This window comes from Anneissia japonica, unplaced genomic scaffold (genome assembly GCF_011630105.1).
Source record: "Anneissia japonica isolate Jap-2015-1 unplaced genomic scaffold, ASM1163010v1 scaffold288039_len1115542_cov189, whole genome shotgun sequence".
Lineage (NCBI taxonomy): Eukaryota > Metazoa > Echinodermata > Crinoidea > Comatulida > Comatulidae > Anneissia > Anneissia japonica.
The window spans coordinates 204,747-229,601 of record NW_022726160.1 but is presented as its reverse complement, the minus strand read 5'-3'; the positions used below and the strand labels follow the sequence as shown (position 1 = coordinate 229,601).

The 24,855-nt window shown below is 33.2% G+C and overlaps 1 protein-coding gene and 1 long non-coding RNA gene across 4 annotated transcripts in view; both read left to right on the top strand.

The window, feature by feature from the left end:
• Positions 1–22,544, top strand: part of LOC117113014 (synaptic vesicle 2-related protein-like) — a 38,676-nt gene extending 16,132 nt beyond the window's left edge. For 2 of the 3 annotated variants that reach the window (XM_033256225.1, XM_033256227.1), the window contains 12 exons: positions 629–753; positions 11,403–11,466; positions 11,928–12,053; positions 12,705–12,836; positions 14,255–14,331; positions 15,020–15,096; positions 15,549–15,650; positions 16,334–16,445; positions 17,010–17,091; positions 17,914–18,003; positions 19,172–19,285; positions 20,044–22,544. In XM_033256225.1, the coding sequence (XP_033112116.1) occupies positions 629–753; positions 11,403–11,466; positions 11,928–12,053; positions 12,705–12,836; positions 14,255–14,331; positions 15,020–15,096; positions 15,549–15,650; positions 16,334–16,445; positions 17,010–17,091; positions 17,914–18,003; positions 19,172–19,285; positions 20,044–20,136 (1,194 nt within the window). In that variant the 3' untranslated portion in view covers positions 20,137–22,544. Of the gene's footprint in view, positions 1–628; positions 754–8,045; positions 8,171–11,402; positions 11,467–11,927; positions 12,054–12,704; positions 12,837–14,254; positions 14,332–15,019; positions 15,097–15,548; positions 15,651–16,333; positions 16,446–17,009; positions 17,092–17,913; positions 18,004–19,171; positions 19,286–20,043 lie in introns of all 3 variants that reach the window. The other variant, XM_033256226.1, reaches the window with a different exon arrangement.
• Positions 22,545–24,681: 2,137 nt separating this feature from the next.
• Positions 24,682–24,855, top strand: part of LOC117113011 — a 5,368-nt gene continuing 5,194 nt past the window's right edge. The window contains exon 1 of the long non-coding RNA XR_004446133.1: positions 24,682–24,728. This is a non-coding gene — a long non-coding RNA (uncharacterized LOC117113011). The remainder of the gene's footprint in view (positions 24,729–24,855) is intronic.

The window sequence follows — 24,855 nt, the reverse complement described above, 5'->3', positions numbered from 1 at the left end:
TTTTTATTTTCTTTCTTCAAACTTAGCATACTTTGATGCTAACTGTAGAAACATAGTTTATCTCTTCATTTTTGTCTGCCAATTTGTGTTACTCAATTTAGATCTTCCTTAGAAAGCATTTTACAGTAAAGGCAAGACTTTTTTTATACCTTGTTTCGTAAAACTATTTTTTTAAAGATCGTTAGAGGAGAGTGAAAAAAAAAAAGAATAATATTACAGTATGTTTTCTTATTTAACAAATAGTTTTGCCAAAAACATCAAGACAGAGGAGAAAATAAAAATATAATTTTGTTGGTGAATGTAAACAGTGTAGTAATGGATGGTTAAATGATTTAAATTTATATAAATAGGAAGAAATATTTCATTTTGGAGATTTCAAGGCAGCGGTGGGTGTAATAAGAATAAAGAAAAACTTATATTTTTTTTCTGAAATTTCCTATTTCTTGTGGCTGTTGGTGCGCTACATTTTATTTTTATTCAAAATCATCATTCTTGGCGGTCAGCAGGTTCCCTAAACAAGGTATAACAAAAGGTCTCGCCTAAAAAAAAAAGGATATCATTTAATACTAGATTATCTATCGGTTTCCGGTATGTGGGTTTGTTAGTTAAATTATTTTTCATTCCGTAGGGATTGATAGCGTGTTCCATATGGATTTTTTACTATGGGGTTCTTAGCTGTGCATGTCCAGTTTATATATGGTTACTCATTTTACGAGGACTTGTTGGCTTTGGAATTGGAGGAGCGCCTCAAGCGTAAGTTGATGACGACTTCTTGTCACTCTCGCCGTAGTCATGCAGAATTATTGGGCATTTAAAAAAATGTTATTCGTTTCGCTACACACAGAAGAATTTTTTACTGTAGATTCAAAGCACAGGCTGGGGGAATTCTCTCCCAATGGGGGGCCATTGCCCCGCCCACCCTTCCCATTGGTGCCACCTCTGAAAACAAGACATTTCAATCGAATTATGATAGACACACAGAAAAACTGCAGGACTACGGAGATGAGGGATGGAGAAGAAACAATGTACATGTATGTTGGTGTTTCGTTGTTTACGTTGTTTCGGAAATAATTTGAGTTTATTCATATTAATTTATTTGTTATTTCCTGATTATGAATTGGATGCAAAATATGTACTGTAAGAAGATGCATTGATTTGTAGTTGATGTTTGGGCATGGAAAGTAGATGGTGATAGATCTTGGGAAGATAAGATAAGATAAGAAAAATTTTTTGCTCCAAAGTAGGAAATTCAGTTGATAATGTGACACTTCATTATAAAGGAAAATTCCAGTTAAACCATCTAACTTTTAGTATAATAATAAAATAACATAATAACATTTTTAATTCAAATAGTTTAATTCATTTGCTGTTTTATCAGGTCATCCTCGCAGAAGCATCTCATGCAAATTAACTCATGAAAATCATGTTTCAAATAACCTTGGCTTTAATATCTCTTTTTTTCATTCATGTTTAAACCAAAATAATTTTTGTGTTTTAAAGCACTGTATAGTATAGTATACTGTATACAATTACAATCTCAAAGAACAGAACATTTCACCTCATTTTGCTTAGAAGGTTTGATCCCTATATTTTAGTTAGGCCGTCAAAGTCATTGACAAAATGTATGCAAGATGAAACCCGGAGATTACTGTAGGTCTGACCGCTTAGACCCCCTGGACACACCCCAAGTCAATTTCAGCCCATCTAGCACATGAACCAAATTTTGTCAGAACAAAGTACTATGAGTGCATCATAACATTACAAACCGTATCAGGTTCGAAAGGTGATATAAGACCCACTACAAAGTACTCCCACCTAGCCATCTCCTATCTTGCATTTCATAAATATGACAGTGCAGAGAAAATTCACCCCACGTACTGTAGCACATGGACTAAATCCCACTCGATATCAGGTTATGAAGGTGATGCTAGACCCTCTTATAAAAATTATGCACCTCCCTTCCCTATTCCCTAATGAAACCAAGCATAATAATATAGCCGCTCCTACTGATCATAAGCAGCAGCTTATTTTGGATTTAAGAAAGGGGCGTGGCTTTGGTTGAATGCCACCAGTCAAGTTATCTCACTAATTTGAATGCATTGATGCTTAACTCAGGATTTAGTCACTTATGACGTACAGTGTGATCTGATCATGTGATCACCTATCACTGAGATTGCAATTAATATACGTCAGGAACCTTCGTGTATTAACGATGTCTGTTCGTTGAACTGATTTTCTTTAAGATTCTCAATCAACTTCAGTGTGCATTGCTAGCGATGCCTACAAGATTAAATTGATATTGTCAAAAAACTTAATGCATATTAGCTGATGATAAGTGAATGTAGACTCTAACGTGGAAGCTTTTGCTGTCATAAGACAATTTGTGTTCACAACGGGATAGCATTACTTAGCTACCTGTACAGGTAGATAAAATAGATTTGTAGGCCTATACAGTAGATCCATATATTCAAGCTTACAGACCACTTCTTCAGGTTGTAATGACATGTAACTCTGCTTTTATAGATATCCACTTTTGTGAGCTTTATTATATATTTGCTTGTTTTTGTTTAGTTATTTAGTGAAAATGAACCAAACGTACTTTTTATGAATAGTCTTTTTAAATTGAGGAATCAAATTATTTAGTTTTTAGTACAGGAAAGTATGTTTGTACACACTAATTTTTGCCTGAGGAATCTGTCAGAAATCTATGCAATTTTATTGTCAATTTCTCTCAAAAATACATAATTTTCACTTGAAAGTGTACAAAGGAAAAAGAGACATAAGCTCCATTATCAAAAAATCTCCTTTACTCTTAACTTGCAAATAAACAGAAGACAGTAGGCCTTCTGAGAGTAGGCATTTACAGTATCAATCTATAGCGAACAGAAGTACTGTTGTTAGTTTCCTCAATGATCCAAAAAATACAGATAAGAATTCTCAGGTCTATATTACTATTATTTTGAGATTTATTTTGAGAATTCAGTATCATAAGTTGAGTTGCAGGAGCGTCACTAACTACAGTACATTCGAACTATCGTTTGAAGGTTTGCATGGCAAAGTAATATATTAATGCTTGCGGTACACCACGTAGGTAGTTCTAAACAAGAAGTGTTGTTGTTGGTTGAAGATACGTTTCGATTGAGTTGCTTCAATCGTCTTCAGGAGAATAATATCTGGAACTACCATACCTGTAGTTTCAAGAGATTCCTCACCTAGTTTGAGGTAATAGAATAAGTCTTCTCAAAAAAGCTGTGAGGTTCTCTGTGAGGTCCTCTGTATAAAATATTATACAAAATATTTTTACCTAATGTGTAATTTATCAAATAAAAACCAGTTCTCATTTTAAGTACAGTGCTCTATAAATTCCAATGTGAATACCTTTCTCTTTGACATATTCTTTTAAATAAAATTTATACTAAAATTAATACATTAAAAATATTCATAAAATTTCTAGTTATACTACAGTAATTCTACACAGTTATTGTAGTGATGTAGTAAAATTACATTCAAAAGGTCTGCATGATTCAGTATTTAAATGGTGTTGTAATTAGGAATTTTGAAAAAGCTTTGATAGAATTTTAAATATATTAGATTTGTACTAGAGGTTTAAAAAAAGTAAAAAAACAAGCATCAAAATAACTTAAATTATGCATGATAGTAGTAACAAGTACAAATAAAATGCGGTAAAGCTGAAACAAATGCATAAGGACAAGATTAGACTAATAACTGTATGAAGCCATTAACACCTGTTATGAGTTATTTGCAAAAATGTAAAACTGCGATATTCTGTCACACAGTACTAGCATCGATACCTTTGCTTTACTCAGTTCATTTTAAATGTGTTGTATTGCACATAAAGTGCAGACACTGTGGGTTCATACCGTATGTTTTTTGATGTTCTATTTTTAGATTTTTGTATGTCAAGCTTTCAATTCTTAACAAAGATAGAAAGAAGTTGTTCTGCAATAACGAGTCTTATGAATATATATTGCAGATGATTTGCATACAGTGTTTTTGGATTTAGCATAGTGGTATTTAAAGTCATAGTAATTTTTTTGCGCTTAACTTTATCTACATTATTCATAATAACACTTTGCTCTTTACCATCCATTAAATTTAATTTTTAAAATTAAATTGACAGTGTGGATCGTGATTTAGCGCAGAGGGAATGGTGCGGTTTCCCAACCTCAATGTCAGGATTTCAATCCTTCGCTGTGCATTTCGCTTGTGTCGTTAAAAGTAAGACACTTTTTCTGCGCCGCTTCTGTCCACCCAGGAGTTAAAATGGGTACCTGGTGGGGTTGCCTGCTACTCCGCCAATATGGCAGCAACACCATTTGGTTCCAATGACCAGGGAAAAACTAACAGCGCTTTGTAACTACAAGGAATAGTGCTAAAACAACAAGTAACATATATTGCTCTGATAAAGAATGGTATATCTCCCAAATAATTTTTTTCTTCAAATTTATGATCCTTTCAACCTTTTTTATAAATTTCTCATCAAATTCTTAAGTTTTCTTAATCATGTATTGTCATGATGATATGCAATAATTTATCTTGCATGCTATATTTTTTTCAAATATCAATCAATAAATAATTATTTTTACTATTGTTATATTATAATTCATTATTTTTTAAAGTACAATATGGTATTTACTGTACTTTCATTATTATGTTTAAAGATGTACTGTCCCTTGCAAAAAAAAACAAAAAATCATAAAAATCGTTATTAAAATTTACTTGCCCATTTTGAAGTAATATTAAAATTAGCAACTTGTACATAGTGTATTTAAATAAATGCTTGCCCATAAAAACCATCATTTTACAGCGAAAGAATGATAGAAACACTTCCAGTCACTGGAAGTGTTTTAATATCTGTATTATAATTATCCAGTTAAAAAATCAGGGAACACATTTTTTTAATTAAATAATTTCTATGCTTAAGTTAATATTAAATGTTACTGCAAAATGAGCAAGTTAATTTAAAAATTATTTTTTTTATGATTTTGGTCATTTTCAAAGGAGAGTACATCTTCAATAAATCATGTTATAAATCCAGTCTTTGAGCATTCAGACTAGATAGCATAAATAATAGAATTTCACATACTTATATATAATATATTATTGGTTAACTATTGATACATATTAAAAGAACTAAACTATATTATTACACCAATTTTGAAATTATAAATTATTTGTAAACTATAAAAAAAATTGATGGAAACTGCGTAGAGTGAAAAGTCACCTTTAATATATTATCTAGGTTACGTTTTAATGATATGCATGTTTTTCCATATTTTATATTACTGGCTATAATTGTTGTTCATATTCCAGAATTGTTTTTTCTGTTAGTTACCTTTATTATAGCTTCTAATTTGCTCTCAACCATCTGTATCTAGGTTATTTATGCTTACTACCGTTATTTGTGTCCGTAAAGTAAAATCTTCCAACCGTATTAAATGTTGTTTGTATAATTTTCCACTTAATGCACTGATGATTAAATTCCTTTTGATGTCTGTAAGCTTGCTTGTGAAGACTTGCTTCATGTTACTGAAGATATATAGGTGTGTCTCTATAAACACAACCGCTTATCTTAACATATGGAATGCAGTTGGTGCAGTAGTTGCGTTTCGGTCTTAGTTTTAGTCATCGCCGTAAACACAGCTACGCATTGAAAATGCTGCGTAACGATTTCATTCAAACCTGGCTTTAGTCTGAACTCAAAATTATTTTAAGAAAATGTCTGGTGCATGCAGAATGGTTATCTAGGTTATTTATGCTTACTACAGTTATTTGTGTCCATAAAGTAAAATCTTCCAACTGTATTAAATGTTGTTTGTATAAATTTTCCACTTATTCCTTTTAATGTCTGTAATCTTGTTTGTGAAGACTTGCTTCATGTTAGATATATAGGTGTGTCTCTATAAACACAACCGCTTATCTTAACACATGGGATGCAGTTGGTGCAGCAGTCGCGTTTCGGTCTCAGTTTTAGTCATCGCCGTAAACACAGCTACGCTTTGATAATGCTGCGTATTGGTTTCATTTAAACCAGGCTTTAGTCTGAACTCAAAATTATTTTAGGAAAATGTCTGGTGCATGCAGAATGGTATCCATTATATGAGGAAATATATTAAGCAGTAACTGTACCTTATGTTGTTGCTTCAATGGAGTTCCTATCTATTTTTCTATGAAATTTAACTGTGAGTTTACTGTAGTCATTTTCATCCTGCAACCTGAATGCACTGGCACAGATTTCTTAGATAGATTCCTCACTTATTCCTTCGTCTTTCCCACAACTATTCCACACTAACACTTTAGTGTATTCATCCCCTTCCTCACTGCCTTGTCCATGGGCGTATGCAGGGGTGCGGGGAGTGGGGCTTAGAAAATACTAAAAATTACATTGTAATAGGGATATGGTTCTGCATTATGCGATTTAGTTCTGCATTGTCATTTTCGCACCATCTCTTCACCTGCCCCTGCCCCAAGGCTGAGACCAGCACGCACTACTGTTTTCTCTTTTTTTTGTGATTCTTCCCAAGTATTAAGTCACTTTTTTGAAACATTTTCAGTTATTATTTTTAATTTACACTTTATATAAATTGTCAATAATAATATGAATTGTGATTGATGTTAACATTACAGCTTGGTTTTTGTCATCATTATTGTTACAGTATTCATTAACATTCAATAACATGTTAAACTGAAGCTTTTATTATTGCAAGTTAAATCTTTGTTGATGCATTGCATATTTTATGATGTCTATTAATTAAATATTCAACTTGATTGCTTACTGTTTGTTGACATTCTGTACTTGCTCTTGTTTGTTTTACACATTGAAATCCACAATGCTGTAACCTATTATTATGCTTATTTCCAATACAGTAGCCCACATGTGGGTCTTCACTACACAAATGCATTATGGGTGCACCTGAGCAAGGTGTTGTGGGTAGTACAAAAGCTGTTTATGGCTATGTTCACAAACAACAATGTTAATCAAGTGGTGTGAACTTGTATGCGGCGTAGCGAACACCAATATCAGTGCGCATTCACTGACGTAGAGTACAATAATCCATTAATAGACCCCAGATAATCTTACGACACTGAGACGCGACAGTTATTCATCAGTGATTTTGAACTCGACCAAGATTTGACCAATCACAATAAGCCTAGATGTAAACAGGAAATATAATGTGCGATTACGAATATGAATATTTCATGCGAATACTTACGTTGGCGTTACGTTAATTGCTCAGTCTTACTTAGTTATGACCTTGGATTAACGCATGCCCAGTGTTGGATACGCCTGGTGTATAGTACCTCCCAGGGCTGAACGCAGTCTCTGTCACTGATAATGCAAATTTTAAGTATTTATAATATAAGAAACAAATCGCAGTTCTTGACACAATTCAGTGATGCAACTGTAAAAGGCATATTACTGCACAGACGACATGCACATGTACCATAAATCTTCTGATTGACACCCTCGGTCACTTTGTTTCGTTTGGGTGGGTTACAATGGTAGATACAGATATTTGGAATAGAGGGGAGGCCACAGGGAGGGACTTTCATTGATGTAGGGTCTAGACCAAGATGGTTAGGGCTGAGGTAAAATTATTGCACCTCTAGATGGCCGAAAATTACACTCATGGCTTTTTTCTCCAATTTTTTTAAATAATTTCGAAAAATTTAGTGGGGGCCGTGCAAACTGGCCTTCCTCCCTGGAACTTTGTATTCCAATATTTAACCCCACTGGCTTAATTAATATTTTTATAAATTGCAAATTTTTATTATTTGTTCTATTTTCAAATTGAAATTTGGAACTGACAATTTTTTGTCGGGGTCTGGGGACCTGCCACAGTGCAGAGCGAAACTGAGTGACAAATAGAGTACTAGGTTTCGCTCAGAAGCTTTATGGTATAATACAAAATGTAGTGCAATACTGTTCACATCTGTGGGTTATTGATTGTTATAGTGTCACACAGTATAGTGTACATATCAAATTCACTTTGTCCACAAATTGTTTTAATTTTTTTTGACAGGGTCTGATCTTCTCTTCCTGGTGGATCTTCTATTTTGGCCTACTCAGCACTTTTGTCCCTACCTACGCATGGCTCCTCCTCATGCGAGGTTTAGCAGGTTTTGGGATTGGGGGCGCTCCCCAAGCGTAAGTTGATCACTATGTTTGCATTGTATTCACCGGGTTTCTAACAATACTTTTTCCCTTTTATTCTCAAATTTGATCTATTATCAGTATTTCATTGAAACATTTTTGCATAATTTTAGAGATACCAAGTATTAGATTAGTTTTTACTGTACATCTCAATTTTATCATTTGAAAAAAATATCCCTGTACAATCTCTACTGTACATACGGTACCATAACATATTTCTGTTTTGATTGGTTCTTTTTTTTTTCTTACGGGTATACCAGTAAAAATTTATTTCATATTTTTATTTCATATCTGTATTATGTGTATGTTGTCATTTCAAGTTTAATTTATGGTTACTTCATTATTTTCCATCTTTTATTGGTTGAATTTGGAATAAATTATAAACTGACTTGCACGCACTTGGTATTGAAATAAAAACATCATTTCTATACTGAATAGATAAAAGCTTATACGATGCTAACTTTGGAGTTTGTTGCTGCCAGTATTGGACCCTTATACAAAAGACCAGATTTCCAAGCTCACTTTAATGATAACAATAATTGAATAATTAATACTCAAATTCTTTCAAAATTATATATTTTTTTACCTGAGCGTGTTAAAATGGGCACTCACTGCGACGATGCTCGTTGGCCGACGTGATTCTGTGGGCAACGCAATGCGACGACGTGCGTAACAGATTGTTTTTAATGACGATCTTTTAAGACTGCCACCGGCAATCAGCAGATAGTGTCGCGTAGTCTAGCGCTCACAGGTAGTAGATTTGGATTCGTCTTACAGCGGTCACACGATGCAGTGAGTGCCTGACTTCAGTCGATTCCCACAGACATAGCATACTGTAAATCCTCAAATTGAAGCCCAGGGGGCTTAATCTCAAGAAGACCATCTCGAATTGAAGCCCCCTCTTTAGTTGGCAAAATTAGCCTCAAAAAGAAGCCCATCTCAAAATTTCAAGAAAACATAGACTTTTGTTCGAAATAGTACAATATATAGGTGGTTTAATGCCAGTTAATACATTCCATGATACAGATTAATGTTACAGTGGCCTTATTTATTGTTTTTTAGTACAAATTCCCAAAGTTTACAGCATTCATTTTGAAAAGAAGCCCCCCTCTTTACTTTGCAAAAGTAGTCTCAAAAAGAAGCCAATCCAAATTTTGCAAAAAAAAAAGCCCAGAGCTTCAATTCAAGGTTTTACAGTATGCCCTTGATTTTAAATGTGTTCAGATAGTCACTCGCCTTTTAAGAATAAGGCCCTTGGTTCTAGTCTACTTTACCAGAGACTTATCTTATACCTTGTTTAGCGAACCCGCCGAATGCAAATATTGATGATTTCAAATAAAAATCAAATTTTATTTTTGGCCAATTAGCACACCCACTGCCACGAAAAAGTGTAAACTTCAGAAAAAATAAAAGTTTTTCTTAATTTTTATTAAGCCCTCCGCTGACTTAAAATCTCCAAAGATAAGATATGTATTTCTTCCTAATTATATAAATTGGAAGCATTTAACCATCCTATTTTACATTCACCATTAAAATTTTATTTTTATTTTCTCCTCCATGATGGCTGGATGTTTTTGGCAAACCTATTTGCTAAACAAGAAAACAAAATTTTATTTTTATTTTTATTCCGCCCTCCTCCAATGGTCCTCAAATAAGTACGCAAAACAAGAAATAAAATAAGTCTCGCCTTATCTTCATTCCCAAAACATAACATCGTAACATCATAGTATAATTTTTTTTTAATGGTAATTCTCATGTTTTTAGGTTGGAATGATGTCCTTTCTTGAAAAGAAAATAATTTAATTCGCCTTTACAAAATAATTAGTTTTTTAAATAGTTGTCTTGTACAATTTTTAGGTTTTCTTGTATCTTTATTAGGAGCCTGTTTGTATTTTGGGGAGTGTATATTTTGTATTGTCTATTTTTTGTATATTTGTTAATGGTTATATTCTTCTCAAATCATATTACAACTAGAATTTAAATATAAAATGGCTTTTTTCCTTTTCTATGGTGTGGGGGATATTTTTAGTAGAAAACAAACTCTGTAGTGACAGGGTTTGAACACTTAGTCCCTGTGAATGGAAGGCAGATATGGAATCTGTTTGCCTACTCCATGGTGATCTTACATTAGCCTTGGCACTCCTTTCCTTATGGCTTCATTTTCCTTCCCTTGGCTCTGCCTACCAAATAGCCCTCAATTTCTTACGCCTTCCTACTTTTTTTTTTATGGATTTCCCATTCAACAGTATGCCTCACCCTCCAAAACCACCCTCCTCTAAGCCCTCACCTTGCCTCCCCTTGTAGCTAGTTGGTTGATTTAAGACATCGAGTAAAAACCTTTGTATAAACCCAATAGAAAATTGTTATAAAAGCATTGTTGCCTGTAGAAATTGATGACAGTTTATAAATTACAACCAGCATTTATTATCAGCCATCGTATTAATCTTTAGTCTTGATATTACCATGTTTTACATTTGATAAAACCCAGAAAGAAACCTATTATAGACATTGTACCCTCATTATTCTACCAGCACTTCGCATTTCAAAGTGGTTGAATAGTTTTCACGGCTTCTCAATTGCTAATGATCCTCAATGGATTATTCTAGATTTGTGATTTCAATATCTTCTTCCATGTGTTTCCATCATCATCATTAACTCTCTTCTACATTAACATACTGCTAATCGGTTAATAATATAACAGTTAAAATGTATGGTACATATAGCTGTGTGATAGCTTGCAGTGGCCTATCTAGGAGTCATGAAATTTAGGGAGGAAGGGGAAACAATTTGAAGCAAGGGGCTCAATGATTAAGTAATGTAATGTAATTATTAAGTGAGGTGACTCTATCTTGCAAAATAAGTTGATATGAGGGGATTTTTTAACTATTTAAGCATAATTTTTTTGCTTCAAACATTTCCGGGGCGGGGAGGGCCCCGACTGGAGTGCAAGCTTTTTTTGGGAGGGGGAAGCACCCTAGATATGTGCCACTAGTTGTTTGAATAGTGAGATATAGTGCTTTAGTCATGCCAACAGATTTGAGTGGTTGAGGATTTGAGTTGTTGAGAATTTGTAAGTCATAAGTAAATGGCATCCTGCATTTTTGCATCCAACTACCCTTTTATTTTGTAGCTGTATAGTTGTCATTCTTGTTAATTATTAATATTATAATTTTATTCAAAAATTGTAGTAAATTAATTTGTTAGGATATTTTTGTGTTTGATTTAGTGTTACATTGTATGCTGAATTTCTACCTGCCAAATTCCGAGGACGATGCCTAGTATTCATTGAGGTAAGAGATTCATAAATTATACATTATGAATAAATGATAGTGGTGGATTCAAGTGGGCAGGGGGTGCCTGGCCAGGCAGCCCTTCCCTCCCTAAATTTTTCAAAATTAAAAAAAAAAGATAGCGAAAAAAGGAAAACTATTGAAATTCAAGTTTGAGAGTGCCATTCCTGACCATCTAGAGGTGCCATAATCATAATTTTACTTACCCTCAGCCCCAACCATGGTGGAGCTGAGCCCCTCTATTGCAAAATCCTCCACTGATAGACCAAAATAAACACACAGACCACCTGACCTGAAAATGTAGGGTGCTCTTTTTATTCAGCCTCCATTGAAAATTGTTTGTTGGTACTTTGAAGAAGTGGCTTTGAATTGAAGAGTCTTGGAATTAGAGGGATCTCGAATTAGAAGGCAAAATGTATTACTATGCCAGTTGTAACACTGATTTTGTTTGATTTCGTCAGACCTTCTGGGCCATTGGCGCATGCTTTGAAGTAGTAATTGCATTAGCTGTAATGCCTACGTTAGGATGGAGGTACCTTCTAGCATTCTCAGCACTTCCTGTCCTTATTTTTATTGTCTGTTGTAAGGTAAGTGGTATCAATATCATAATGCAAAGCTCCATAATGCCATTAATTATTATTATTGAAGCTTAAAGCTGACATGACTATATGGTCATTGACCATATATATGTACAGTACATCATGAATGTAAATTGGTATACCACAGTTGGTTTACCAAAGACAATTTTGATAGTGTAAATAGAACTTAAGTCTAGATTCCATAAAATTGCTACACTGCTGCAACAGCAATTGTTGCACTGCATACCACTTGATTTTCTTTTTAAGTATTTAAAATAAAAATAAGGCAATAAAATCTAGGATAAAATTTTTAAGAAAAATTATTGAACTAATACTGGTTCTTTTTGTAGATTTTCCTCTCATTTTTTTAAAATTATGCCAATACTTTTTTGCATTTGATCATATTCAAGGTAGAAAAATAAATAAAAATATATAAAATTAGACAGACAGCCAACAGGCTGTATATGAATGTATTATGACCACTGAAAGTTAAAAATTTATAAACTGCACGAGGCAAAATTCCGAACATCCACACATTACATAAAAATAACAAGCAAGGCGTTAAAAGGCAAGTAACAATGGACAAAAAAGCACAAGTACTAGATATAAAACATAATTAAACTTGCTAGATTAATGTTTATTGATGTAATTTTAATTCAGTGGCTTCCAGAAAGTGCCAGGTATTATGTAGCATGTGGTCAACAGGACAAAGCACAGGCTGTGATCAAACAAATTGCCGTGGAGAACAAAAAACCAATGCCCCTTGGCAATCTCAAGATAGAGGGTGCATCAGTAAGTTGATAATACTGTATATATTAAAAATGTCCTGTATTCCACTCATAAGCCAGAATTGGCTGGTCTCTGTTTTAATCTGAGAGTGTGAAACAAATAAATAAAGAACTAACTAACTAACTCAGGCCCGTACCTAGGATTTTTCTTGGGGGGGGGGGGTGTGGGTTCAAATTTGGAAAAAGTGGAGCCCATTGAAATTGTTAACGATCAACCAATTGCGCTGACCACATAAATAAGAGTTCCATCTTGAAACTTGTATTAAAAGTTGCTACTGTCTATAAAGATTATTTGAACAGGATTATTTTATTTATTTATTTTTTTCTTAAGTTTAAGCAATCTTCTTTCGAGATTTTTTTTTTTGCCATCCAACCCCCCTGGTTACAGGCCTGTATAAACTTGTATTAACAATTTTTCCATTATCTCTGAGGCCACATTAGGCGAGATTTTTTTTAGAATTCCCCTTTTTTTATACCTTGTTAATAATGGTGATTTTGAATATAAATAACATTTTATTTTTGGCCAGTTAGCGCACCCTCCGCCACAAAAAAATGTAAATTTCTATATTTTTATTATGCCTGTTGCTGCCTTGAAATCTCCAAAAGTAAGATGTACTGTATTTCTTCCTAATTATATAAATTTAAAGCATTTAACCAACCCATTACTAAGTTCGCAAAACAAGGTATAAAAATAGTCTCGCCTTACCATTGATACTGTGATTGACCCTGGTGACCTTTATAAATGCTCCGAGTGTGTCTTGTTTCCTTTAAACCAGGTTCTGAAGGAAATTTTTTTTTCAAGTGGTTTTTCTAAGAAACAAAAATGGTGTTTGACGAAAAAGTTTTGGAACAGTGAGATACTGATATATGAATATTTAAAAACTCGGGAAAAGGAGGCATAACCAACATTTTCCTACCTTTTCCCTTAGTTTTTAAATATTCAAAAATCTGAATTTTATTATTTTTTTTATTGATTGATAAAAGATTATGATGACAATGAATAGTCATTGAAGCAATTATATATAAATGACACTTATTTGGTAATAATTGGTCTGATTTTCTTATTGGTCCTCTACTAGGTTTTTTTTTTATGTACTACTGACGTATAATTGTAGCATCCAAGTAAATTATATTCACTGCTGTCTCAAGGATATTTCGATTTGATAATACGGTACCGGTAATAATATGTTGGCAAATGGCTATGGGGATTTTGACACAATGTATGTGTCTTTGGTATTAAGCGTGAAGCCAAGGTGCGTGGTGGATAAGAAGCCCCTCAAATCCAAGAGTCTTTAGTTCAATAATGGCAAAAGTCACATTGTTATTCCTATGATAAAAAATCACTCACCCTTAAAAAATGTTTTTTAAATAATGAAAACAAAATGAATTAATTTATCAAATTATTTTTTCACCTATTTTTAGGCCAAACGAGGGCGGTACAAGGATTTATTCAAAACCAAAGAAGTTGCAATTACCTCAAGTCTGCTCCTTTTTATATGGTAAGATCACTCTCATATATGGATAATTTTATAGAGAAAACACAATTATTAGATGCATAAATAACCATTCTATGCATACTGTACACTTGTCTCTGGGGTTGGGCCTGGGAAAAATCTGCATTGGGGGGGGGGGCAGGCATGTGGACGCACAAACCAACATGCCCAGGTGGGAGGTGGCTTACTCAATTGTAAAAACAATCAATACTAGTACACAAATTGCAACTTTTATAGATGTATCATGTACTAGACTTTCCATACCATTTTCTTTTCTCTCTTCCCCCTTCCTCCTTTTCTTTTCTCTTTTTTTTTTTTGGGGGGGCGAGGGGAACCTGAGTCTGATCATGAACAAAGGATTTTAGTAGTAATAAGTCTGGGAAATTAGTTTTTACTCATTCTAATCGCATCTGATACAAAAAAAAATCTTTATTGTTAAAATTTATCAAAGAAAATATGGTACCTACAAACATTTATTAATTTTTTGTGATTGGTTTGTTCCTCTTTGTGAGGTTTCAAATCTTCATTTTTAAAAAAGTAAATAATTTTCAAATTTAAATTCTCTTAGATTTTTTTCCTCCATTCTGTTTCTATTCTTAGCTACACAACTGCTGTTGTAGTATGCCAGTTGGTATAAAAAGCTATTATTGATATCCTTCAAGTTAAAGTTAGATTTTCTTGATGTTTTTCACAGGTTTGCTAATGCATTCAGTTATTATGGAATTGTACTTTTAACTACAGAACTGTTTGCCTCTGGTGAAGAATGTGCAGGTAATATCACTATATACACTGTATATACTCGCTTGTAAGGCGATCCGCGTATAAGACGATCAATCCCCCGAGTTTAAGAAGATTTTTTGACAATTTTTGTATGTTGACCCTTGTTTTTCGATCTCAATTTGCTATTTAAAGCCTTGCCTTATACGCGAGTATATACAGTACTCGTTTAGTTTATTACATAAACAGTTCATCAATTTTTGAAGCTGTTTTATAACCTTCATCACATATAGTTCCTTAGTAGGTCTTCTACCTTCATTGTTTGTACAAGGTTAATTCTAATCTCTAAAATGTGTACCTTGAAACAAATGACTGTTTGTAATCCATCCTTCAATTTCTGGGCCTTTAATGCACACAAACTTCAGTTTGGTTTTTTTTTTAATTGTAAACTGATTATTTCACTGGAACATCTATTTCATCTTAATTGATATTTTCTTCTTTTTTAGTTTCCGAATCATCATCTGAGCTACGCTGTGATGCAGAATGCACAACCCTTGGAACTAAGGATTACATTGACCTTCTTTGGACAACCTTAGCAGAATTCCCAGGTAAGTTGTGGCCAGGTGTTATTGTCCATTTTGATGTCTGATTTGTCTCACAAAAAATATTTTTTTATTAACTTGATTTTAATGGTCTTCCTCTTGATATGTTCACATTTCATCATTTTCACAATATGTCTTCTTACAATGTGCCACTAGTCAATGATTGTTAATAATTGTGTTTAGGCGAGACTTCTTTAAACCTTGTTTAGGTCCAATAATGATGATTTTGAATAAATATAAAATATTTTATTTTTAATCATGCCACCACAAAAAAAAAATCTTTTTTTATTATGCCCACCACTGCCTTGAAATAAATAAGATATGTATATTTCTTCCTAATTATATAAATTTAATTTAAAGCAATAACCATCTTACAAAAAATTGGATATGATTGTTTTTCAACATATGTACTGAAATACTCACCAATAATCTTCCTTCATATTACACAAATCAGCCCTCAAAATGGAATAAAAAATTGAAGGGCAGAGTGTACATACTAATATATTCTGTGTAAACTTAGTTTGTATATTTTTTTTCTTATTTATTATACTTCATTATTATATTCCTCTTTCCTTTTTATCATGAGGTACTAGTTTATACTACTATAGACCTCTATCACTTTTTATGAACCATATCGATGCAAATATTTATTGTTATATTAAACATTTTTTATGTTCATTTTATTGCAGGAATTATTTTAACTATATTACTTATTGATCTGATAGGCAGGAAAAAAACAATGAGTATATTATTTTTCCTGTTTGCAATATTCACCTTACTTGTACTTCTATGTACAACAAGGTAAGTCCAAAATTTTGATTGAAATATTCAGGAATGTAGCTATAGAATACTATGGGTGGGTGATAGATATTTTAAGGGTGGATAGGTGATAACATTAATAAACGCTAAATATTAAGAGTGGATTTTAAGGATGGAAATTTGGGGTAATAAGGGGGAGTGTAAAGCCATGAAATTGGCTTTAGACTGGGTGGAAAACTTCAAAGCTAGGTGACCCAGCCAACCATAACTACATCCCTGAATATTAATAGTAATATCAAAGATATTTTTTATCTTGACTTTTTACTAGCTTGCATATATGTAAAAAGTAATGGTGGTTTTCATATAAATTCTTTTCCTGGGCCCCCTCTATTTCAAATTACTGAATCCACCACTGATAGCAAACACGGTAACAGATGAGAAGTTCGATGATACATGCCCAGTAACTGCCCACTCTAACACCATTTAGTATTAAATTAATTTTTAACTTTTACTCTAAGTTCACCATACTAAAGCACTTAATATATAGGTCTCACTACAATATATAATAAATATTATGTTTGATTGATTGATTATTTTTTATTGCAGGACCATTCTAACAGTGTTTTTGTTTTGTGCGAGAGCATTTATTGTTGGCTCATTCCAGGCTACATATGTCTACACTCCAGAGGTAAAGAAATATTGTAATAAAATCTAAATATTTTGTTTATTATTTTTTTAATAATTATTGTTTATAATTTATATTTATAATATAAAATGCTAGACATAAAATAATAGAGTGATCTCATGTCAAATAGTTAGATGTAGATATTATGTACTATTTAAATTATTTCAGATAATTATGTAAATACTGTATACTATTAATAATTATAAAAAATGTATAAATTATAAATTGTTCTTTGAAGAATCGAATAAATCCTAGATATCTAAAATCATCAGTGACAGTCTGCATGGATTGTCATTAAAAACGACCTGTTGTGCATGCATCGTGGTGTTCCGTTCTCCACAGAATCATGCCGGCCGACAACCATGTCTGGCTTAACCTAGCAAAAAATATAGCAAAATAACGTACTGTGTGTGACGGCTGGCAACTCTATTCCTGTATATTCCTGATCGCAGGCATTCAAGTTATATGCATTTGATATTTTAACTGTTAACGCCATCTAAGTCAAATATATAATATGTACACGAGAATCCATAAAATAACACTTTTAAAACACTCCAAAAGGATTCCTATAAGTGTGCCAAATTTCATTTCATCCTTCAGTGTTTTTAGAGCCTTTAGCAGGCCCGTAGCCAGCATGCTTCAAGGGGGGGTTCTGGGCGTGGAGTCCAAGGGTCCGCCAAAGGGCCCCGGGTGGGGTCAAGGGGGGCGCTAAGCCCCTGTGGGGGCCGGGGGCGAAGCCCCCGAAGCCAAATTATCACAGATAACTGAAATTTTCGTTAGAATTTTCTTCTCATGGTCTTCTAATATCTTTCTCATACTGTGTAGGTATATCCCACATCTGTACGTGCAATTGGTTTAGGAGCTTGTAGTGGACTTGCAAGGCTTGGTGCAATTATAGCCCCATTTGTCTCACAGGTGAGTCTGGCATTTTATATTTACTGAGGGCATATTTTTGATATTTTACTAATATTTTCTAGAAGCTGTTGTTATTTGACCTGTGAATGAACTTGATAATTTATAGCTTTCTTGCTACACTGTAGTTTAAAATTATACGCATCCTTCAATGTCTCGAACGTATAAATAATTCTATTTCATCAATTATAAACTCTCTAGTCAGATTGCCGCAGCATGGTTTGTTACTTATGTTATCTTGAGTGCTATGCATAAAGTAAAAAAAGTATTGGTTTTAAAACACTCTGATGTTGTCCACAAACTGAAGCTAAAATTGACATCGTATTACATTTTCTGGACTACTGTAACTCACAGTCTACACTCTGTCCCCCTTCCCCAATGCCCTTACATACTGTATACATACCCACACACCCACCCTCATAAAATATCAGTCAGACACAGATTTCTTGTTCAGTTCAGTCTTGTGTTATAGACTCGGACACACAGACACATGCATAATAGACATATCTCACAGAACGACATACTGGCATAATCGTCAGTCACAGATGCAGACAAAAGCAAGTGCACACAAAATCTAACCTACTGGTCTGCAAATACTGTAATGAATGTTTATTGTTGCAAAGGGAAGAGTATTTTCATGAGTTGAAAGTTTGACTGTTCCATTCAATGAAGTGGATTCATTTTATAACACACCTAAAAATAGAAATAGATCCTTGTCATTTGATATTTTATGAACAATAATTAAGTCTGCCTTTCTTCTAAATGGAGCAGTCCATCTTCTTTCAACCAATGAAAAAAATGTATTAAGTGGAGGTGTGCAATGGGACAAAACGAATGGAACAAAAATGCATGGATGCAACTAAATTGATGTATGACGACACTATGGGCATGTTTCTGCTGAATAACACCAAAAACATGTGTTTTTTTTAAACGGGGAAATTCCTTCTGAACGCGTTTCAAGTAAAAAGTGTAACTAATAAAAACATGGTAATGCGAGCATTTTTGGTTTTTTTCCTGTTTCTGGTGGGGAAAAAACATGTTTTTTAATACCCATTTAAAAATATGTTTTTTTGCTCAGCAGAAACATGCCCTATGTTGTATTCTTGAATCAAGCTCAATTAAGCTGCACATTATATAACCATATACTGTAATCATTTTATTACTTGTACAGGTTCTGTTAGCCTACTCTGCTAAGTTAACAATTGGCATCTATGCTGGAACTACCATCCTCGCAGCCATTGCGTGCCTCTGTCTACCAATTGAAACCAAGGGAAGAGAGATGGTGGTAAGTTAACTATACAAAACTTCACCATAATTACTTTGGATTCTTCATCATAATTTGCTCATATGTCAAATTAGCGATGGTTATCTTCTGGCAAATTATCGCAGATAACTGAAATTTTCATTAGAATTTTCTTCTCATGGTCTTGCCTAGCAAAGTGGTCAATATTGGATGATCCTAAATTAGTAAAAGCTGTTTTGAGCAGATTTTGTACCAATTGTCTAGTTTTACATTTTTCTCATCAAAATAGTTCTTTTGTTTCACCCGAGTTGGGCTGTCTGACAATGTGAGCAGCAAATTTGACCTGCTGCTTCTTAGTGTAAAAAGACATGGCAGATTTGCTTCCTAAATGTGTTTATATGAAATAAATTGTTCCTGTTTTCAAAACTAAGAGGCGAAATAATTATGACGATTACCTTAATAATGATATAATTATAAATATATTACTGTAATGATGTTGAGACTTAACAAGCATAATTATTTAGATAGTATTAATTATGCTAAGCTATCACGGACATAAAACACTGATGCTGTCTGTAAAATTCCTAAATGATTTTTAATCAAACAATTTTTAAGATTTTAATATTTTAAAATACAATTGAAAAATTTTAAAAATGTAGTGCCACGTAAATCTAATAAATAAAGTAAATAAAAATGTATGTAATGTAATTTTATGGTGGCAGGATATCACTGAGAAAAAAACAATTAAGGGAAATTGTTAATTGGCTATTTAATATATTAATTAATTTCTTTTTTTACAGAATGCAGTGAACAGTAACCAAAGTCAGGAGACATATAATGAAGAAAAGACAGTGGACGGCAATTACCGACAAATGAATGATGGTACAACATAATGAAATGTATACAACTACAAGAAATTATACTTTAATATTAATGTACAGATTCCTATTCTGGATAAAACAAGAGGCTGTCATATACATAATTTATTATAATCAAAGTGACACAGGGTCATCAAGAAGATTTGTGGATGTTGGGTGGGGGAGTGGGGTAAAGGCATTATCCACTCAAAATGAGTCGCATGGTTGGTAATTCTAAAATTGAGTTTCAAATATATTATTTTTATTAAGCTTTCATAGGATATGTATATTGACTCAAAAATATATACTGTAATATAATATAATTATCACAGTATTAAAAAATGTATAGACCAATATTTCATGATAATATTAACTACAGTTTAACGATTATCTCAATGTTGTCTCACCAACGAATTCAAATAACCTTTAATCTTTAACCTTTAACTCATTTTGTGGTGGAACCCCAAAATGTATGGGACTGTACTCTTGACAATGGTTAAGCACAGATTTGTTGAGCACAGATCTTTGGCTGCCGGGCAGCTTACAAAGATAGCTCAGCCTAGATGAATATTTAAGGTCTACTGGGGATAAGTTGCTACTTTACTACCTCTCTGTGGTACTAATTATAAACTTATTTCGCTGTTGAAACTGGACTCAACTAATACTCTCGATCGCGCAACTGCATATGTAGAAAGAGTTGCCCTGAAGTCACTCCACTGTATGCAGCGCTGCCATAATTGTGTACAACATCAGCATACGCATCACATGGACAGTCACATGCACTGACAAGGCTACTGGATTAATATTATCACATGACAATTGCTTGTCAGAACGTGGGCAGTGGCTTTTTATCGCAAGGGGTGCTTATGTCTCCTCAGATAGCGTGATTCACAGCTACTTGGCATTACACTAGCAATGTCTTTGACACTGCATTCTAGCTAAAGTGGCTGTTGATACCTGACAATTACTTCTTGAAAGTCCACATTCAACCTTTTATGCCTGTTGAAAAGTAATTCTTACCTCATCACTGATTGGCTGTGAGGTCAACTGAAGAATTACATAAAGAACGCAATCAAAGTTTGTTGCAATCATCAATAATGCTCAGTCCACACTATCAAACTGTTATATGCCCTTATTTAGTCAAGATATGCCTATATATGGTCATGATGTGATGTCATCATGACTATATTTAGGCATATCACATGTTTTATCAACTAAAATTTGATAGTCTGGGCAGGACTTAATTCTATAATTCTATATTCAAAGTTTTTTTCAGGGAAAACAAGGATGTATATTTCTAAAAGAGTAAATTAATATATATATATATATATATTGTATATATTATAAATGTACATGTTGATATGGACAAATTGGTTATTTATTGTGCAAATATGATTCTGGCTAAATGTCATACAGTACCTTAATTGTATACACACTATATGAAACATTGTATAAAAATATTGGTAGTAATAGAATGTATAAGTAATTTAATTTAGTCTTAAGAGTAAATATTGAAATTTATATATGTATATATTTAAATAAAATTGCAATTCATTTGCTTTCATCTAGTGGCATCGACAAGTTTAATTTAAATATTTATATTAAACATACATTCTTTCTATTGCCTGTCTTCATAATTTCTCCAGTTCTTTAATCATCAAGAAAAATAATAAATTTTAAAAACTAACTAAGAAATGTCAAATGGGTAAAGGTATGGAGTGACCTGTCTCATAGCTATATGCTCTCAGGATTGGACAAAATCAATTTTGAACATTGCAAATTTACATTACTCAAACATTAAAAGCTTAACAATAACATGTTGGTACAAGGACCCCACTGCGGACTTACAGTAAGTGGTTTATTCTTGGTGTTCACACCGAATAAAACCAATACCAATAACTTTACAGGAAATCAGAGCATACTGTAACTATAACTATACTTTTATTACCATTTTCTTAATCGAAAAATACTGGTTGTGGTTCTTTGGTTTCAGAAACTGGCGCACTCTATAGGCAAACTTACCAATGCACTACTACGCCCTCTCAACTTTAAAACTTTTTCGTACGTGTAAATTACTCTATGATTAATCCACAACTACACGAACATTGATAACTGTAAAAGTAGGTGGTAAGCTAAACCTTGTATTCTGTGTGGTTATGTTCTGTGTTATTTATAAATGCATAGATATTTTGGTCTTACGTTGTCTTAAGTATTTTTGTGTATTAGAAATCTGATAGGATTTGGAAAGTACATGTGTAGACCATTATGAAATGTGGTTGGTTCTTAGCTGCTTATGCATCGTGTAGAACCAATATAGAGCTCTATTGAAGATATAATGTATATGGCAGATGAGTCTTGTGTAGCATATTTCACAATATACGTTTCAGAAAAAATGTAAATGTTGAGATGATTAATGAATAAATTTAAAATCGATATATATTTGACATTCTGAAGTTCCTTGTTTTTGATAAAGATAATGAGATATTGTACATTGTACGCACATAGTTAGGGCTTTGGTGGTGAATGACCCCAATATGCCAAATGGCGCAAGTCTAACCCCTTCGATATTGTATCTATAGTCCCACAATATAGAAACTGAGTGTGCAGTCGAAAATACAGCTTCGTTGTTGGCAAATCCAGAAAAAAACCTTATTTCATTTCTCTCTAATGGGAAATATGCCTAAATGCTATAACAAATACACGTGTAGCCCTATGCACATCGTTAACAGGTAAATCAAAGCTACAGTGTTTGAATAGGAGCACGTGATGTTGTTGCTGGTTCTTAATAGGCGAGCAATTAAAAAAATAAAAATTAAATTAAATTATTTATAAAATATTTAAAGAAACTAAAAGTAGTAATCATTAGATGAATTTTTTTTTCTCAATATATTGAAGACCAAAATGCAAAACTAGGCCATTTTGAAGTAGAGGTGACCTCACTTGGATCTAGAATTAAATCCGTTACCAACCAATCGACAAACGCCCAAGTTAGTCTTAGTTCAGCTAAATATGACAGCAGATACGGCGAGATTAAAATACTTTATCATAGATTTGTTTATTATGAGTAGACCCGAGATCTTAAGGTGAAGTGTGTTTATACTTCAAAGGACATAGCATCTGGCTTTGCCAGACAAACCATATCCGTACGAAATTAGTTGGAAATTGATCAAATATAATGCAGGCATACAGTGGAATGGACATAAAACGTTACTTTTTTCAGGTCTCTAACAGCACCCAAATGAATGGAAATTTAAATAGAATTCCCACTTTTATGGGTTTCAGGAATCAATTAAATACGGCCTCAAAATGCTATTTTGTATTGTAATGTGGTTAAATGTTGTAAAAACAGTAATATTGTACTGTAAATAGAATAGAATTTGAAACTGCCAAATATAAAGGTCTTTGAAGATGGCAGGGAGCTTCGGCCACAAGAAACGCTCACCCTATCGGCGACAGTCGCCGACAGTTATCGGGAAGGTTGAACCTGGTTAAACTCTGCCGATTGCGTTACGAATCAGGGTGCATTGCTAGCTGCCGACGCAATCAGGATGGCACCCCGATTCGTCTGCAACGCAATCAGCAAAGTTGAACCAAGCCTTAATTCCATCAAGTGTAACACGTTGCTTGGGACTCGGAGAATATCTTTGGCCCGTGAGATCAACTCTAAATAAAATTTGGCCCTTCAGATAAATTAATTAAGAACCTGGACCGGCAACGGTATGTATGGCACTCGCCTTGATAGCGAGCGGTTATCGATCCTGCCAGACCCATTTTCATACAACTGAAAATGACACATTCGTGGAAGGGATACGCTAGACGATTACGATATCACATGAGAAAATATAAGAGGGTAAATAGATGTCTTGTACTTTGAAAGACCCAGGAAAATAATACACATTTCCCATTTATAGCTTGTGTATAGGATATGGAGGGGATGTGTGGGATCGTCTGCTTTGTGGTTGATAAAAAAAAAAAACAACAACAAAAAAAACATAAAACGCTGTTTTGCTGCCGTTTGATTGCTTGAGTTTGATACAGTATATTAATTAATTATTAAACTTTTCATTATATTTCTGGTTTTTTTTATTTTGTTTTGGTAATTAATAATCAAGATTTCTAAAGTACTGCCTTTTGTGTTTAATGACTGACAACAGAGTGATGATAAATCTGAATAGCAAATGATGTAAAGTGCAACTCTATTCAATACTAATATTCAAAAATTGTTAAAATACATTTTCCAAATCCATAAGTGGTGTTTTTAAATTCATAAATATGTACAATACATAAATAATGTATGACTGCCTATAGACCCTCACATACGGTGGTATAATCAATGTTAATTCAATCACTACAAGCAAAATAACAAAGATGAAAGACAGTTTTACGACTTAAAAGCCGTAAACTAAACTATAAATCACACGAAACAGCTGTTCTTCAAAAATGAGATTGTAGCGTTATACAATACAGCACACACATTAAAATGTTATTGTTTTTCAGATTATTAGGAATTTTATTGGGTAATTAAAAATAATAAACTTATAATGTAAATACAATGTATTCGTGAATCACAGCAATTATTATATTTTTCCTAATAGAACTGAACTTGTATCGTGCATTGTTGTAAGCTGGTAAGTAACAAATTTTACAATATAAATGATAATGTTGCTTCAATCTTATCATTATGGGGAGGTGAAAATGTTAAATTTATGTGGTATACAACATAGATGGTTTAGAAAATATCTGCATGGCTTTAAC